Below are 19,023 nucleotides of genomic sequence, written 5' to 3' on the forward strand. Positions count from 1 at the left end.
GATGTTTACAGCTGTTTCTCTTCATTTTGAGTTATGCCCCATCAGCAGATGAAAGTCCTGAGGGCTTTCTTCCCATGGGCTTTACTCCATTCGCATCATCAGGGTCAACTCTATTTTGAGGAGGCAGCTCTTCCCCAGTCTCATTTTGAGTGCCATCCAACCTGAGGGGCTCATTTTCCAGCACTATATCTGACAGTGTTTCTCCGCTATTTATAAGGTTTTCAGTAATTAAATATTCAGAGTTAGTTTGTAATTCCTTCTTCCTAGTCTGTCTTCGTCTGGAAGCTCATCTGAAACCTGTCCACCATGGGTGATCCTGCTGGTATTTAAAATACCAGTGGCATAGCTTTCAGAAGCACAGCAACTCACAAGCCACCACAATTCAACAAACTGACAAACAAGTGGTGAATCCTACCAAGTAGGCCGTTGTAATCCACATTTTGCTGATGAGGAAACAGGCACAGAGAACCAGAATAATTTATCTTGGGCTACACCGCTGTGAGTGGCAGAATCAGGAGTTAACTTTGGGTCTGTCAGACTCCCACGCCCACTCTCCTTCCACTTTGTTATATGGCCTGGGGGCACTGGGTAAATGGGCATCAATTTGATTCCACTCCTGGAGATACTGTGGGTGTTAGGGTCGGAATTGGCTCCATAGAGTTTCAAAGATTGATTTTTTATGCATTTTTTTTCTGAGGCACCTCTGAATGGACTTGAACTACCAACATTTTAGTGACTGGGTGCCTAACCGTTTGCATCCTCTAGGGATGCCATTGCCTGGTACAGTGCCAATTCAAATCTTAGAGGTGTTGGCATATCTTTAGATGGCGAATGAGCAAATGATGGCTCAGTCCACTCAGCACACACTGAAGTAGGACTATGATCTCTCTCTTCTAGACACCTGAGGTTTCCAGCAGCCCACCCAACAGCAAATCCACCAGTACCACCAAATCGGGAAGTCTACAGACCCACCAGGGCAGCCAACCGGGCTCTCCCCAGGACTCAAACATTCCGAGCCAGGAGAGCAAGGGGACTGTCAGCAAGGACCCCATGCTGATGGCTAGCATCAATGGCGAGAAAGCCCAGGAGCCAGGTTCCAGGGAGGCCCCCACCAAAAAACCCCTACCCTTCAAGAGGGGTGTGAAGAGGGGTGATGTGCTGTTGATGGTAGCCAAGCTGGACCCGGACTCAGCCAAGCCAGAGCAGAGGGCCCAACCCCAGGACCCCCCCACCTGCAAGACCCCATCTCATGTCACAGACCCAGGAGGGGAAAAGAAAGGAGATGCTCGAGGGTCTTCCTGTGGTTCCCAGACCAGTGTGGAGGAGCCAGCCCCGAAGACCGAGGAGACCCTGATACAGACTCTTGGGGGTCCAGGCCAAGAAAATGTGTCACTGACAAAAAACAAGAAGGGTCAAGTCTCAGTGGGAAGAGGGGCCAGGGACCCGCAGACCAAAGGACTTAAAGGGGGTGAGGTCCAGGGGAATGAGGGACAGGGACCCAGGCCCCGAGCCCAAAGGCCAGGTGAGGGAGGGCAGCCAGGGATGCCAGTGGGGGAGGGAGGGGATTCCCAAAGCAAGATGGGAAAGGGGGTTCTCTCCAAAGATGCAGGGGATAAAAGGAAGGGAACTGGGGTCCAAAGCCAGGGAAAGACGTGGGGAGGTTCCCTGGGCAGAAAGACCAAGTGGGGTGATCCCCAGAGTAAGGACAAAGAATGTGAGCTCCCGAGGACAGGAGAGAAGGCAGGTGACTCTCACCTCAAGACAGAGAAGAAGGACAAAGTGCAGGGGAAGGTGGGGGGACCCCTGCTTGTCGCAGGGAAAGCAGGTGAGCCCCAGAGTACAGCTGAGAAGACTGGGACTGAAGAAGTGAGGCAACCTCAGAGTAAGTCTGGGGAGGCAGATACTGTTCAGGGTAAGACAGAGAAGGGCCAGACAGTCCCAGAGAAGGCGGGTACGAGCCAGGAGTCCATCGGGGCAGCTGGAAAGGAGGACCGGCCAGAAAGCAGAGGGCAGAGAGCAGAGTGGCCTGACCCAAGAGCAGACACTGAGGCCAAGGCCCTGGAGCTGGAGCTACAAAAACCTAAACCTGCTCTGGAGTCACGGGAGGAGAAACAAGAGGGGCCAGCCCTGCAGGAGAGGGACCCAGGAGGCCAGAGCAAAGACTTGAACCAGGTAATGAGCTACAGCCGCAAGGTGGGGCAGCTAGGCCCCTCAAAGATGCAGAGATAGGACTGATCCTGGGAAGCGGAACTGAATCCAGAAACTGGAGAGGGGTGACCCAGAGGAGGGGACCAGCACTGCGCCATCATGAGTAGGGAGCTCAAGGCACCTCCCAGTCCCAGAGTGGGATTTTCCAATGAGTAGGTTGTTGTTGTTGTTAAGTACCATGGAGTCGGTTCCGACTCATAGCAACCCTGTACAAGGTTTCCGAGGCTGTAAATCTTTACGGGAGCAGAACGCCTCATCTTTCTCCAGTGGAACTGCTGGTAGTTTCAAACTGCCAACCTTGAGGTTAGCAGCCCGATTCGTAACCACTACGCTAGTTTTCAATTTATCCCACTGCCTTGGAGTCAATTTCGTCTCATCGCAACCCCGTAGAACAGAGAACTGTCCGTAGGGTTTCTGAGGCTATAAATCAACCTCCTGTATATCTCCTGGCTGGTGGGTCCAACTGTAGGTTTTGGAAAATGACAATATTCTTCTAGGAGGTGCCTATTGCAAAGGCTCAGGGACATGCATTTAAATGAGTTAATCACAATCCCTAGAGATGCTCTTTTAGATGCTGCCAGACCACATGGTGAGAAGTCCTGATGTATGGGATCTACCCACCCACAAGAGTGTCATTCTGCTGCTTTAAGGTGCAATCTTTGTTCTCAGGCCTCCCAGGACAGGTGGTATGAGGCAGAGAAAGTCTGGCTGGTTCAGAAGGATGGATTCACTCTTGGTAAGTAGGGGCACTAGCGCCATCTAGGGGTCTGAGTCTTTTCCACTTCTGTTACCATATTTGCCAAGTTCTTTTAAGGTGCCTTGGTGGCACAGAGGGCTCAACATTGGGGTTCTAAGCATATGGTCGGTGGTTCAAACTCACTGGCTCCTCTGAGGGAGAAAGATAAGTTGCTCCTATAAAAATTGATGGCCTGGGAAACTCTATGGAGTAGTTTGCTCTGTCCTATGCTCTGGTGGCTTAAACGAGCTCTGGTAGCGTAGTGGTTACGAATCAGGCTGTGAACCTCAAGGTCAGCAGTTCGAAACTACCGGTGGTTCCGTGGGAGAAAAATGAAGCAGTCTGCTCCCGTAAAGATTTACAGCCTCGGAAACCCTGTACAGGGTCGCCATGGGTTGGAATCGACTCAACGACACACAACAACACAATAGAGTCACTATGAGTCAGAATTGACTTGCTGGCTGCGGGGTTGATTTTGGTTTGGATTATACTTTTCAAGGGAAAGAGTGAGATGAGAGGCAGTAAAAAACCTCTGTGGCATTTTTTTAGGCACAAAAGCTTGTGAAGTTTGATAAATGAATCACATTGTATGTTAATCAACAAGCATTGCAGGATTCCTGCAGTCTTCTAGGAACTCAAAAAGTCTTGTGCAAGGAGGTGAATAAACTTCACTCTGTTGTCTACATCCTTCTTTGCTCCTCCTCCGCTCATCTCAGGTCCTTGTCTTCCACTGCTATTGGAAGTTTGCAGAGACCTAGTGTGGACTCCTGGTGTGGACCTGTAGGATCAGCACTGAACTGCAAACCATAAGGTTGGCAGTTCAAACCCACCAGTTGCTCCTGGAAAACCCAATACAGGATCTCTATGAGTTGAAATGGACTCAGCACTTAGCAACAGCAACAGTACTCTTAGGGGGAGTCCTGTAGCTCTATACGATAAGTACAAGACCCCTAATCACAAGGTCAGTGGTTTGAACCCACCAGCCGCTCCACAGGAGAAAAATGAGTCCGCTGGTGTAGATTAGTTGTGACTGATGGCAACACTCAACTGAGAAGCCATTCTGAATCCCAGGCAGAATGCAGTTGGAGAGACTGATCCATTAGTGATGTCTGTCATGTGCACTGGAGGGGAAATGGCAGCCTGCAGGCCATTTTCTACTATGGCCATTTTCTACTATTGTAGGTCTAGGCAGGTTGGGCAGCCAACTTTCTGGTGCCTACTGTGCTTCCCAAGGAGCTCTGGTAGCATAGTGGTTACGAATCGGGCTGCTAACCTCAGGGTCAGCAGTTTGAAACTACCAGCCATTCTGTGGGAGAAAGATGAGGCTTTCTGCTCCAGTAAAGATTTATAGCCTCAGAAACCCTGTACAGAGTCTCTATGAGTTGGAACCGACTCCACAGCACATAACAACAATAACAACAACTGTGCTTCCTGGAATCCTGGTATGGTGCTGCTGGTTAATGCGCTGTGCCGCAAGGTCAGTTTGAACTGCAAGGTTGGTGGTTCAAGCTCACAAGCCACGCCTCAGAAACCCTATACAAGGTCACTATGAGTTGGAATATACTCAAAGGCACTTAACAACAACGACAACAACAACACTGTACGTCACAAGGAGCCCTGGTAGAGTAATGGATGATGAGCTGGTCTGCTAACTGCAAGGTCAGTAGTTCGAATGTACCACTTACTCTGTGGGAGAAAGTTGAGGGTTTTCTGCTTCTATAAAAATTTGTAGTCTTGAAAACCCTATACAAAGTTGTTGTGGTCAAAACTGACTCGAAAGCAAATAACCACCCCTGCCACCACTGTGCTTCATACAGCTGGTGACTCTGTAGGATAAACACTGGACTGCTAACCACAAGGTTGGCAGTTCAAACACACCAGCAGCTCCTTGGGAGAAAGATGACGCTGTTTGCTCTTCTAAAGATTTATAGCCTCAAAAACCCTATATGGAATGTCCATGAGTCAGAATCAACTCCATGACACCTGACAACAACTGTGCACTTAGTATTGAGTGTGCTGGTAAGTCAGAGCTGGCCTCTATCCTCAAAGGACTTGGGGTCACCATTCAGAACCTTCCGCGTGCATAGGCCCCTCTGTCACCTCCCAAGTCTTCTCTCCAGCATCCTGGTCTTGTTCAGCAGCTCAGAACCTCTGTCTATCTCTTCGTCCCCCTTCTATGTGTCTTTCTGGGATGTCCACCAGCAACCGTGCTAAAGCCAGATGAGGGAACGGCAGACCTGCCAGCAGGAAGGGTGAGACTTTGCATCGATGCTGACAAAACCATCACTGAGGTGGATGAGGAGCTTGTTCACCGGGTGAGCTCCCTGTCTTCTTCCTTCCCCAAATCCACGCTCTTCTTCCTTACCCCTGCAAGAGAGCGCCTTGTACCTGCCCACAGACACCATTGAACTTACTGCTCTGTTGGAGGAATTTTGTTAGGGGGCCATTCATATGATCCGTAGTGTCCCCTTCATAAGGGCACATCAAGAGAGATGCCGTTCAGGTCCTGGTACTGGGAATTCTTCTGATTTACCCAAACTAGTGATTGCTTTTCCTTTTATGAACATTTGTCAATTGTGTTACAGAGCCTATTTCCCTTTTCACCCTGGCTGCCAGGGAACTCAGAGCCAAATTTACTCTTTGCCATCAAGCACGGCATGGATCCTGAAGGCCTGTATTTTGGGCATCAAATTTTATTTTATTTTTCAATTGTTTTGCATAGATTTTTAGTGTATCTGAAATCCTTGATACCCCTCATGGCTTACTACTCAGGAAGAAGTTTCCTTTAGGAACTACATGGGATCCTTTTGCATCTGCATCCTTCCTTGTTCCTCCTCTACCCATGCAAGGTCCTTTTCTCCCACCAGTGCTGGGTGTTGGCAGAGACATAGTACGCTTGCTAGGAGTCCTGGTGTGGTGCTGTGGGCTAATGAGTCAGACTGCAAAGTCATTTGAACTGCAAGGTCGGTGGTTCAAGCTCACTAGCTGCTCCTTGGAAACCCTATACAGGATCACTATGGGTTGGAATTGACTCGACAGCACTTAACAACAACAAATAACCTTGCGGGGAATACCATGGCTCTGTAGGATAAACATTGGATTGTTAACCACAAGGTCAGCAATTTGAGTCCACCTGCCTCGGCGGAGAAAAGACGAGGCTTTTACTCCCCGCAAAGATTTGCAGTCTTAGAAACCCTATACGGGGTCGCTGTGAGTCAGAACTGGCTAGACGGCACTTAACAACAAGAAATGCCCTTGGAAGAGTCCTAGTGGCGCTGTGGGATATGCACCAGACTGCTAGCCTCAAAGTTGGTGGTTCAAACCCACCAGCTGCTCCTTGGGAGCAAGATGGAGACTCTCTGCTCCTACAAAGATTTACAGTCTCAAGAGCACTATATTGGGTTACTATGAGTCAGAACCGACTTGATTGCAGAAAGTTTGAATTTTTTTTAGTGCTTTTGCAAGAAAGGCTGACCCCCTGAGAGGGCTCAGGCTTGTCCAAATGTCAGATTCCCAGCTCTGAAAACTCCCCAAAGCTGGAAAGACCAGTTGGAAGCCTCCTCAGATGAGGGTTCCAAGGAAAGGCCACAAACAGCGCATGTATCTGGGAAGGCGGGACATTTTTCTGAGCAACCAATACTGACAGAGAAATGGAGTGGCTTGGGCATCATGGTACCCACACAGAGCCCCCTATAAGACCCAGATACGGTAACAGGAAATGCCCCCTCCCTCCCTTACACCACTGTCAGATTTGTGGTGATGGAGAGTGCAGAAGGGACTTATATCTGGCAGCTTTCCTCAGATGACCTCACAGGGCCAGGGAAGGGGCGCCCTGCTTTATATGTGGGTCCCTCATGCCCCTCCAGAACCTTGTACTCTGTCTAGTGTTTGACTTGAGATTCCCCAGGGGACAGGATTCCAAATCTGTGTGTGTGTGTGTGTGTGTGTGTGTGTGTAGTGGGGTGGGTGGGAGTGTGGAGGGAGCCCAGGACTCCAGAGGAGACGCTGTGTGATGGTCCACAGGCTAACCCTCCTGAGCTGGATCAGGCTGAGGACTTGGCCACCCTCATCAATGTGAATGAATCCAGTGTCCTGAACACACTTCTGCACCGCTGCCGGGCTCAGCTGCCACACACCTTCACTGGACCAGACCTCATTGTCCTTCAGCCCTGGGGACCTGTGGCACCCTCTGCAGTAAAGGTGAGATGGGGGGACCCCTCTGATCTTAGCAGAGAGAAGAGCAGGCAGAATCCTTTTCCCCATACATCTGTTTATAAGCAGCATCTGCCAAAGATGAGATTCTGGGGGATGTTCTGGGGCCCTATGGGATATAATGAATCATATGATGCTCCCCTACCCCCCAGAAGGGAAAGAGGAGTAAAGTTAGAAATAACAACAACGGGAGCATTAAAGTACGTCATAACCAGAGAAAACATTTAATAAGTATTAACTACACCCTGGTGGCGCAGTGGGTTAAACGTTGGGCTGCTAAAAGCAGGGTCAGCAGTTTGGAACCAACCACTAGGGCAGAAAGACGAGGCTGTCTGCGCCTGTAAAGCAGCCTCAGAAACCTGGCTTTGGAACTCCACCAGGGGATCCCTCGATGGCACAAATGGTTTGCACTTGGTGGGTAACTGAAAGGTTGGTAGTTTGAACCCACCCAGCTACATAAGAAAGGCTGCATAATCTGCATCTGTAAAGATTAAAAACCCCATCCAGTTGATTCTGATTCATAATGACCCTGTAAGACAGACAACTGCCCCCTATAGGACTTTCACAGTTGAAATCTGTGGAAGCAGACTGCCACAACTTTCTACAGATAGGGTAACTGGTGGGTTTGAACCAGGGCCTTTTGGTTAACAGTTGAGCACTTCAAACTCCAATTTGTATAACCAAGAAAACTTTTTGAGGCAGTTCTGCTGTGTAGAACACTGGGGTCGCTGAGTCGAAATTAACTCCCTGGCACAAGATAAGAACTGTACTTAAAAAACCTTCACATCCATTGGAACAGACGGGGCTACAATCAGTCTCATTTTGCAGATAAGACAATCTGGCCTGGCGTAGTGAAGCCACCTGCTGAGGCCTCATGTTTAGCTCCTAGCGGAGCAGGGACGGAACACAAGCCACCGGACTCCTCACTCATCTCAACACCACCTTGGCGTCTCATCAACTAGGAACAAAAGCCAGCGTTCTGCTTGTTGTTGTGTTGTTGTTGTTTGGTGCCGCCGAGTCCGTTCCAACTCATAGTGACCCTATGTACAACAGAACAAAACATTGCCCGTCCTGCTCCGTCCGTCCTCACAATCACAGCTAAACTTGAGCCCATTGCATTGTATTTTTTCCTTCTTGAAGTGTAAAAACAGCCATGTCTCCTCTGGAAGGAAATTGGAACCAAATGGAGTCTCCAAGCGCCACCTTGTGGACAGACCTTGTCTCCACTACTGATTAATTTTTGCCAGACAGCCCCCTTCATCAGCCTTGGGTTGCTAGCTACAAGGTCAGCAGTTTGAACCTACAAGATTGAAAAACCTCAATGAGCAGTTCTGTGAGTCAGAACCCAGCTGATGGCAATGGATTTGGTTTTGGTTTCAGTGCAATAAGTAGTGCAGATGGTTAAAGTGCTCAGTTGCAAACCAAATAGTCAGTGGTTCAAACTCAGCAGTCGGTCCTTGGGAGAAAGATGGGGTAGTCTGCTTCTTTAAAATTTACAACCGAAGAAGCCCTTAGGAGCAGGTGGAGAGGTAGGGGAAGATCAAAGGGGCCTCACTGAGGAGTGATGTTTGATCTGAGACTTGAAGGAGGTGAGGGATCAGGAAGAACTTCCTGAGTGGAGGGAACAGCCTATGCAAAGGCCCTGAGGCAGGCTCAGAACGGAGCCAGCATGGCTGATGTAGACAAGACCCGAGGCCCTGGAGAAGCAGGAGGGGAGACTGTTGGTCCTTGTGAGTAGTGAGCGAGATTTTGACTTACACTCTGAGCATGGTGGTGTCGTCTGGAGATTTTCAGCAGAGCTGTGCCATGATTAAGGCATCCTGGTAACGCAATGGGTTCAGTGCTGGACTGTTCACTGCAAGATTGGTGGTTCAAACCCACCAGTCACTACCCAGGAGAAAGATAAGGCTGTTTGCTCCTTTAAAGGTGGAGACAGGGAACCCTGTTGGAGTGAAGCTTTGGGTTGTAGGTTGAGATCTGCTGGTGAAGGCCTGGGCCCCTTCTAGAACACCTGCTAATCTGCTTTGGTGGTGGTGGTGGCTGTGTGTCGTGGAGTCGGTTCTGACCCATAGCGACCCTGCACAGGGTTTCCGAGGCTGTAAATCTTTACGGGAACAGAAAGACTCAACTTTCTCCCACGGAGCAGCTGGTAGTTTCAAACTGCTGACCTTGAGGTTCGCAGCCCGACTGGTAATCACTACACTACCAGAGCGCCTAATGGGCTCTGAACGCTTGGAAAGATCACAAGGCCTCTCTGACCTCAGTCTTCTCATCCATTAACTGAAGACTTGTGGGACACACTCAGTCCTAGTTCCTGCACATTGTTAAGTCTTTCATGAGGGGATCAGTTGTCATGTATCCCACCCAGTCCCCTCGGGCCTTGCTGCTTATGGAGCCTCAGGAGCTCCAGGGTGAGAGATGTCGGAGTGTGCTTGCTCTTCCTTCCCTGCTGTGGATGCTGTGCTTTTTGTTCAGAAGCCCAAGGCTTCTGAACAACCCAGGAAGTGGAACGGAACTGCTGGCTCCTTAGAAGACCTTGTGGACGGGTGCTGTCTGCCTTGGTCCTGGATTGAAGCATTTGTATCAGATTCTGAGAGCTAGGATCTAAATGTGCAGGCATGTGACCACCACTGCCCTCAGCAAGTCCCTTCACAACTCTGGGATAGGGTGGTGGTCACTCTGTGCCCATACTAGCCTTCCCTCCAGCCTTCCACACCCGCAGCCTCAGCCATCCTACCTTTTGCCTGAGACATTGCTATTCCCCAAATGGCCACCAGGGGGAAGCACACACTGGTTAGTGAGGCAGGATGTGTGTGTGAGCGCTTGCGTGTGCGTGCGCGAAGTGGGTTGAGTGGAGGAAGGGACTGAGCCCAACCAGGTGTCTCATCTGAGAGTTGGGGGTGTGCCTAGGTGTGAGCAGGTCTGTTCAGGGTGGGGGTAGACACACCTGTGTGTACTTGAGAAATTTGTTGGGTGCACCTCTTGTGTGCATATGGGTACCTGTGAATCCACACAGGGCCTGGGTCTCAGGGGAGTCTAAGAAGACCCATGAATGGGGGCCTGTCCCTTGAAAGAACCCTGTCCCTGCTGGACGCCCTAGGTCTGTGTCCAGCCAGTGTGAGTCCTGTCCCTGCCTTGCCAACATTGAGGTCCTGATGAAGCCTCATGTTTTGCACCAGGACAGGTGTCATTGCAGATCCTGGGGTCTCCGGGGGTAGGAAGGGCCAACAGTGGACGCAGAGCTCCCCTCAGTCACAGGCTGGAGGTTGGAGTGCAGAGGAACACCACAATAGGGCTTGTGCCTCTGCTTTTGCTAAAGCATTGGAGGAAGGGGAAGATGGGCCTTGCTGGGCCTGGAGGGGTCATCTACTTGACCTCCTGGGCTTTGTGGCTCATTCTTCAGCTGCGCCCAGCCCCTGCCCCTGCTTTAGTGTCTTTTGGCTTCTCCCCTGGCTCTCTTCCTTCATTTCTGAAAGCCACACAGAGCAAATTTTGCTCAAGGTCATGAGCTGGCCAGGCTGCCAGATGCATTGGTCAATTCTCTCTGCTCAATGACTTGACCCTCAGTAGCCTTTGACTGCTGGCCACTCCCTTCTTCTAAAGACACACCCTTTCTTAGCTCCAGGGTTCCACTCTCCTGGTTTTCCCTCTGTCTCCTGGCTGCTCCTTTGCAGCTTGCTTCTCTGCCTACTCCAAGTCAGGGTGTCCCACTCCCCACACCTCTTCATCTTCACTGTCAATACCCACTTCCTTGGGGGGATCTCATCCAGGTTCCTGGCTTAAAAATTACTGCCATTCACTCTAATTTAGTGATTGGTTTTGTTTGTCAACAGCCTCTTCCCACAAGAAAGCAAGCTCCAGGGAGTCAGGGATATTTGGGAAATCCAGTTTATTGAGGTCTAACTTTACGAATGGAACGTTCACTCTTTTTAGTGTACAGCTTGTGAGTTTTGGACACATGTGTGCAGTTGTGTAACCAGCACCACACTCAAGATGCACACTGGCCCTGGCCACCTGTTTGAACTTTTCTAAAAGGCCCAATGAATGGACATGGTCGGTACCTAACACAGTCCTTAGATTAGTGTAGGTGGTTAACACACTTGGCTACTAACCAAAAGGCTGAAGAAGGTTCCAGTCTACCCAGAGGTACCTCGGATGAAAGGCCTGATGATCTCCTTCCAAGAAAACTAACCATTGGAAACCGTACGGTGCACAGTTCTGCTCTGAAACCCATGTGGGGTTGCCGTGAGTCAGTCCACTTGATGGCAACTGATGACAGTCTATGCTTGGCTTCTTCCACTTGACTGAATGCAGTTGAGATTCATCCATTTCATTGTTAATCTATCAGTCATTTGTGCTTTGATTCCATGGTATGGACGCAGGGGTTTCTGTCTGTGTTAACAGGGTTACCTGCCATCCCAGTTTTCTCAGGACAGTGGGGTCTCCCAGAAAAGGGACTTTACAATTGGGGTAGTTGGTATGCTAGTTCACTAACTAGAGGACCTTTGGGTGGTTGTTAGTTTGGGGTGGTTTATTTGGGGGATGGTACCATACATTTTCATTTCTTTTGGTCAATTACATGGGAGTGAGATTGCTGAGTGGAATGATGTGATAACTCACTCACTGTCCAGCCCATTCCCACACACAGTGACCCTGTAGGACAGAGCAGAACTGCTCCGTAGCATTTCTCAGACTGAAAATGCTTATGGGAGCAGATTGCCTCATCTTTCCTCTGAGAAGTGGCTAGTGGATTTGAACTTCCAACCTTGTGGTTAGCAGTCCAGTTCTTATTCTACTACCAATATTCAAATATATAAGTTATGTATTTATTGTTATTAAGTGCCATTGAGTCAGTTCTGCCTCATAGCGAACCTGTGTAGGGTTTCTGAGGAGCAGCTGGGGGGTTTGGACCATTGAACTTGTGGTTAGCAGTCCAGTTCTTATCCTACAGTGCCACACCAGGACTCCAAGATACAAAAATGTATAATTTTACAGTCAATTTAATAATGGGCTCAAAGACATGAACAAGTGTGAGATTGTCCCAAGATCAGGTAGCGTTTCATTCTGTTGTACATAGGTTGGAGCTATAAATTGACTTGAGGACACCTAACAACAACAACGAGCAATAGCAGTATTGAGATTACATGGGATTTCCTTTATTTGTTTTGTCTCATTTTGTGCCCCAAATGCCTAAGACAGTGTCTGCTACATAGTCGACACTCAGTGGATTTTTAAAAATTAAATGAAAAATGAATGGATGAATGGATGGATGGATGGATGGATGGATGAGGTAGAAGAGACTTCCTGGATCATCCAAATCTGTTATAGCAAATACATGGCACATACACCTGTACCTCCCATGCCCAGTTCCCTGTTTCCAAGGCAGACATCACTAATCAATCTTGTCACATCAATCGTGTCAGGCAGTGAGTAGGATAGTACCCCTGGGGCCAATGTAACTCAAGTTCAAGTCTCTTCCCTCTGGAAGAGAAAACCTAGGCCCAGAGTTGGGTGGTGTGCCGCTCAGGAACTCAGTGCACCCAGGACAGATCTAGCCACCCAGGTTGGGCTGTCTGATGATGACGGTTGGAGTGAGGATGGGGGAGAAGGGATGTTGTTCTGGACCTGAGTCTGTGGATGGAGGAATGTCTCAGAGTGCTCCCTGGGCCCCAACTGGGGAGAAGGATTGAAACCTTAGTCTCCTTGCAGGTGCCCAAGGGCCGTCGGGATGGCCTGCCTGCCCATATTGGCTCCCTGGCCCAGCGGGCATACTGGGCAATGTTGAGCCAGAGGCGAGACCAGAGCATCGTGGCCCTTGGCCGGAGTGGTGCTGGGAAGACCACCTGCTGTGAGCGGATCCTGGAGTACCTGGTGGGGCTGGCAGGTGGTGTGGACAGCACAGTCTCAGGTATGGTGGTCTCCAGGTGCCAGCAGAGCAGGGAGGAGAGGCACCGAGGTGGGTTCTGGGCTGGTCCTCCTGATCTCCATTTAGGTAGTGTTTACTGAGCCCGGATGTGTGCAGACCTTTGCCTCCTACTGGGCATGGCCCCTTGTCCACTGGACCCCTTTGTGCAAATGAGAAAAAGACATCCACCCACCCAGTCCATGGGACTGCCCTCTGCTGGGGAGTTATGCAAATATAAGTGCTGGTCTGTGATAGTTTTCTGGGAACGCTGTTCCATGGGAGCTGTTGCCCTTGTGCAGTGCACAACCTAGTGAACTGTACAGGACTTCTGCCCGCCTGTGATAACCTCAGATCCTGTTTGAGAGTGGTGGTGAGGGAGAGGCAAAGACACAAGGGCTTCCCTGAGGAAGAGACTTTGAGATGGGCCTTAAGGGAAGAGTGGAATTAATACTAACAATAATTGTTGTGAATACTCAGAGTACTCTTATGTGTCTGGCTGTATTCCAAGGATATTAATTTATTTTTTAGAAAAGCCCCTGGGTGGCAAAAAAAGGTTACGAAGTTGACTACTCACAGAAAGGTTGGAAGTTCGAATCCGCCCAGAGGTACCTTAAAAGAAAGCCCTGGTGATTGATTTCCAAAAGGTCAGAGCTACTGATAAGCCCAGTGGTTCTACTCTGACATACAGGGGGTCCTCATGAATTGGAGCCAACTAGAGGACAACTTCCTTTTATTATTTAATCCCTTTGTCCAGTTGATACCAACTCAGAGTGACTGTGTAGAACAGAGAAAATCTGCTCCATAGGGTTTCCGAGACTGCAAATCTTTATGGGAGAAGATGGCCTCATCTTTCTCCTGTGGGTTCGAACTGCTGACCTTTCGGTTAGCTGTGCAAATGCTTAGCCACGGGACCACCAATGGTCCTTTTTGTTTTCCAATACAGACCCATGACAACAACAATAACAACAATAAGTGAGTATTGTGCTTTATATCTGACAGATGATGACATTGTCCCAAACCACACAGTGAATCAAATCTGGGGCTGAGAATCGAACCCAGGTCATCTTCCCAAAGCCTTACCCACTGGGCCAGTGTTTCTTAAGCTTCTTCTGAGTTTCATTTCTCTAAGGATCCTTTAAAGGAGACCTCTAGTAGGGTAGTGGTTACGAATCGGGCTGCAAACCGCAAGGTCAGCAGTTTGAAACTACCAGCTGCTCCGTGGGAGAAAGATGAGGCGTTCTGCTCCCGTAAAGATTTACAGCCTCAGAAACCCTATACAGGGTCGCTATGAGTCAGAACCGACTCCACGGCACTTAACAACAACAATAAAGTGGCACAGTGGGTAAATCGTTAGGCTTCTTGTTGCTGTTCAGTGCTGTTGAGTGAGTTCCGATCCATAGAGACCCTGTATAAGGTTTTCAAGGAGCAGTTGGTGAGTTTGAATCGCTGACCTTGAGGTTCAAACTGACCTTGCGTTCAGGTAACTGCTTATCCTACAGCATCACACCAGGACTGTAAATCATTGGGCTGGTGACCCCAAAGTCAGTGTGGCTCAAACCCACCTGCCACTCCTTGGAAACCCTATACAGGGTCGCTATGAGTTGGAAGTGATTTGACAGCACATAACAATACCACGGGAGTGCTGGTGTGGTATACGATCTGAACTAGACTGCGAAGCGCAAGGTTGACAGTTCGATCTACCAGCTGCTTCTCAGAAACCTATACAGGGTCGCTATGAGTCAGAACCAACTTGACAGTACTTAGAAACAACAACAGGAGTCTTTAAGGCGTTTTGGAGGGTCAGTGGTTGGAGATGGGACTGATACCCCCAACGTTGGCGATCTAAGCCCACCAGCTACTCTGTGGGAGAAAGATGAGGCTTTCTGCTCCAATAAATATTGACTGCCTTGAAACCCTGGGGAGCAGTTCTACTCTGTCCTATGCAGTCACTATGAGTAAGCAGACTTGTAGGAAGTTTTCCCCCCTAATCTTCCCCCCACAGTGAAATTTTAATGCTACAAATATATTAGGTATCTGCTTATGGGGAATATGTGCACTTGTACTTTATACATAAGAAGAATAAGACTTTTTTTTTTCCCTCAACAAGAATCAGGCTTTGCCATCTTGGGGAAAATATTACTCATTGGCAATTGCATGACCTAAGCTTTATTGTTTTTCTAGTAATAGTAGAAACAGTAATAATAACAACAGCAAAACATTTAAGGCATTTTCTAAGTACTACATTATTGAAGGAGCCTCGGTGGCACAGTGGGTTAAGTGTTGGTCTGCTAACCACTAGGTTAGCAGTTCGAACCCACCAGTATCTCTATAGGAGAAAGATGAGGCCTTCTGCTCCCATGAGGACTGACAGCCTCAGACACCACAGGGGACAGTTCTACTCTGTCCTCCAAGTCACTATGATTTGGAATTGACTTGATGGCCATGGGCTTACATTATTAAATCTTTTGATCCTCATGACAGTCATAGGACCTAGGGATGATGACCTCGTGTTAGATACAGGGAAGAATACACATGTACCCCAAAGCAGGTGACCAACATAAGGCAGACTCAGGAGGCTGATGTTTAACTACTGGACTAGACCGCCTCCCCACCCATTTCAGTGCTTCATTGAGCACCTACTTTATGCTTGGCCTGCACCAGGAGTGGGGGAGTCTCCAATCCCTGCATTCCCAGATTGCATTCTTGCTGTGACAGTGTGGGTGAAGTGGGTGTCAGGACAGGCTGTACCCAGGCACCCAACACAGTGCCTGGCACATAGTAAGTGCTTAGTGAATACTTGTGGAGAGTCTGCAGGGCTGGGAGCTCCCTGAGGACAGGTCTGAAATCTTCACAAGGAGGCCCCTCTGGCAACTTGTCACCCAGATTGTAATGCAGGTTTGGTGGTTCTCCCCTTCTTGCTCCCTCTGAACCCTGTTCATAGCTCATGCTTATGGTGAAGATCTGTGGTGGGCAGGGCCAGGGGCTGGTGGGAAAGATGGTTGTGAGAGGTGGGGGTGGCAGCCCCTGGACCATGAGTGACGCCCCCTTCCATGCCCCCCACAGTGGAGAAGATCCGTGCCACCTTCACTGTGCTCCGGGCTTTCGGCTCAGTGCCTACAGGCCACAGTCAAAGTGCCACCCGCTTCTCCATGGTGATGTCACTGGACTTCAATGCCACAGGCCGTATCACTAGTGCTCAGCTCCAGGTGAGGCCTGTGGGTGAGGTGGGGTCCTCGGGGCTGCATTGTCCCCAGCCTCATCCATCTGGGGTTCCCCGGGAATGTGTCTGAGCCAGTCATCATGGTGGTGACCAGCAACCCACAATGTTGCTCTGTGTTCCCTGGAACATCCCCTTCCCATCTGCATCTCGCTATCATGCGGATGAAATATTCACGAGCAAATAGATAATCCATCCGCTCATTAGCTGGGTCTTAAAAGCACAAACTGAAATTAAACAGACGTGCACCAGCCTTGTGTGGCCGTCCGTGTGTGACAAACACAAGGCCTGTTTGTTTCTATCTTCAAAATCACTCGCACCCTCCCTTTTCCCGCCTCAAACATTCTGTTGGAATAGAAAATGGGGCAGACAGCACTTCAGACTCCAGGAATGCTCTTTGTTACCAAATAAACCCTTCTCTGTCTGTATCCTGAAGTCTACCTTTGGGTTAAGGTACTGAAGGACTCTATTATAAAAGAGTATGTTTGAGGGTGGCCCAATTACTTATGGACTGCCAAAAGAATGACAGGAGAAAGACAAACAGAATGTTACTTAGAAGTAAGGATGAGGAGACTTCATCATGCCTGCTTTGGGTACAGCATCAGGAAAAACCAGTGGACAGATAAGGACATGGCGTTTGGTAAAGTAGAGGGCTGTCAAACACGAGGGAAGCCCTTCATCAGATGAGAGGACACAACAGCCACAAGAATGAACAGAAACATATCTATGATCAGGAAGATGGTTCGGGACCAGGCAGTGCTTTTTTTGTTGTTATGGGTTGCCATGAGTCGGATGGAGCCCAATGGATGGGAGCAACTCTTCGTAATACTTGAATTGAAGGTTCCCGTGAGTCAGCTCGCACTTGAGGACAATGAATAAGAACACCACTATTGGATGCTTTAATTAGACTGAGTCTGTGCAGTAATTGATTCCCTAAATGGTCCTGAATGAATGAGACAAAGGACTGAGATGTTCTGACGTGGAGTGTACCAGCAAAGGTTTAGACCTACAAATTTGGCTCCGAGCATGGGTCTAGCTAGGGCCCTGTTGAGTACCTAGCTGGTCACCAGGTCTGGGGCAGATGTGCCCCAGGCAGCTCATGTCCCAAGTACTGACTCATGCCTTCTCTCTTCCCCTGCAGACGATGCTTTTAGAAAAGAGTCGAGTGGCGAGGCAACCACCGGGAGAAGGCAACTTCCAGGTTTTCTCCCAGATGCTAGCAGGACTGGACCTGGACCTCAGGTGAGTGACTGGGGAGGTGAAGCAGGGACAGCCGCATGTGGTGAGAGATGGTGGTGGGGGTGTGCCATGGAGTCGGCCTCGACTCATAGCGAGCCCGTAGAGGGTTTCTGAGGCTATAAATCTTTATGGACACAGAAAGCCTCATCTTTCTCCTATAGAACCACTAGTAGTTTCAAACTGCTGACCATGAGATTAGCAGCCTGAATCGTAACTGCTACACTACCAGAGTGAGAGAAGGTACCCCCAATTCCAGTGGTCCAGTCCCAGCTGCCCAGAACTGAAAGGTAGTTAGGAACGTGGCCTCCTGGATCCCAGCCACCAGACTGCAAAGCCGTTTATACTGCAAGGTCAGTGGTTCAAGCTCACCAGCCATTCCTTGGAAACCTTATACAGGGTTGTTATTGGTTGGAACCGACTCGATGGTACTTAACAACAACAACGAGTACAAATGACTAATTCATCAGGCTGCTAAAGGTCAGAGTCCTTTAGGACTTAGGACACAGTCCACCCCACATGTCTTCTGAAGAAAGACCTGGAGATCTCCTTCCATCAAAGATGACAGACAAGAAAATCCCAGCTCCAATCTGCCAGGCACGGGTTCACCATGAGTCAGAATGAACTCGGCAGTCAATAATAACCAACACTTAGATCGTGGTTCTGACTGTTCTTAGAACATGACAGCAAGGGCTTCTTCATAGTGGCTATTGAGTGTGACACATAGCTGGTTAAAAACCTGAGGTCCGAACCTGATTCTGCTCTGTGACTCCTTCTAGTGAGGGTATGAGTGAGGAATACCAGGGAAGAGGGAGGTGTCCCAAGACAGACCTGTGGAAGCACGGGGGCCACCTGGTCAATAAGTGGTGGTCTACACCATGATAACTGTCTCCCCTCACTCACTCCTAGTTCCTTCTCTGCTTCCAGGACAGAGCTGTACCTGCATCAGATGGCAGAGAGCAGCTCCTTTGGTATGGGCGTGTGGTCCAAGGTAAGGCAGCATCCTTTCGGGCTGCATCTATCCTCAGTGCCAGGATGGGAGGGTAAGAGAGGGCTCCCAGTGCAACCTGTTCCCTTTGACACTGGGTGTGCAGTTGGCAAGGGATGGTCACATTGGTCAGGCAGGGTTGCTTTGTAGGACCTTGTGTTTGTTGTTCAGAAAAATGGAACCAGGAGGTGGTATGTTGTTGTTGTTGTCAGGTGCCATTGAGTCGGAACCGACTCATAGCGACCCCATGCACAGCAGAACGAAACAATGGCCCGATCCTGGGCCAACCTCACTACCGCTGCCACACTTGACGCCATCAATGATGCCACCTGGCCAATCCATCTCGATAGGGGTCTTCCTCTTTTTCTCTGTCCCTCCACCTTACCCAGCATGACATCCTTCTCCAGCGACTGTTTCCTCCGGACAATATGTCCAAAGTATGAGAGGCGAAGCTTAGCCATCCTGGCCTCCAAGGAGCACTCTGGCTGCACTTCTTCCAAAACAGATCTATTGGTTCTTTT

General features: G+C 49.4%; 1 protein-coding gene across 1 annotated transcript in view; it reads left to right on the plus strand.

Moving 5' to 3' along the window:
- Positions 1 to 19,023, plus strand: part of MYO18B (myosin XVIIIB) — a 377,810-nt gene that overhangs the window by 14,614 nt on the left and 344,173 nt on the right. Inside the window, exons 3-10 of the mRNA XM_006869188.1 lie at positions 898 to 2,172; positions 2,878 to 2,944; positions 5,147 to 5,259; positions 6,968 to 7,144; positions 12,866 to 13,064; positions 16,125 to 16,267; positions 17,420 to 17,520; positions 18,442 to 18,505. Coding sequence (XP_006869250.1) covers positions 898 to 2,172; positions 2,878 to 2,944; positions 5,147 to 5,259; positions 6,968 to 7,144; positions 12,866 to 13,064; positions 16,125 to 16,267; positions 17,420 to 17,520; positions 18,442 to 18,505 — 2,139 coding nt within the window. The remainder of the gene's footprint in view (positions 1 to 897; positions 2,173 to 2,877; positions 2,945 to 5,146; positions 5,260 to 6,967; positions 7,145 to 12,865; positions 13,065 to 16,124; positions 16,268 to 17,419; positions 17,521 to 18,441; positions 18,506 to 19,023) is intronic.

This window comes from Chrysochloris asiatica, unplaced genomic scaffold (genome assembly GCF_000296735.1).
Source record: "Chrysochloris asiatica unplaced genomic scaffold, ChrAsi1.0 scaffold00128, whole genome shotgun sequence".
In the NCBI taxonomy this organism is placed as follows: domain Eukaryota; kingdom Metazoa; phylum Chordata; class Mammalia; order Afrosoricida; family Chrysochloridae; genus Chrysochloris; species Chrysochloris asiatica.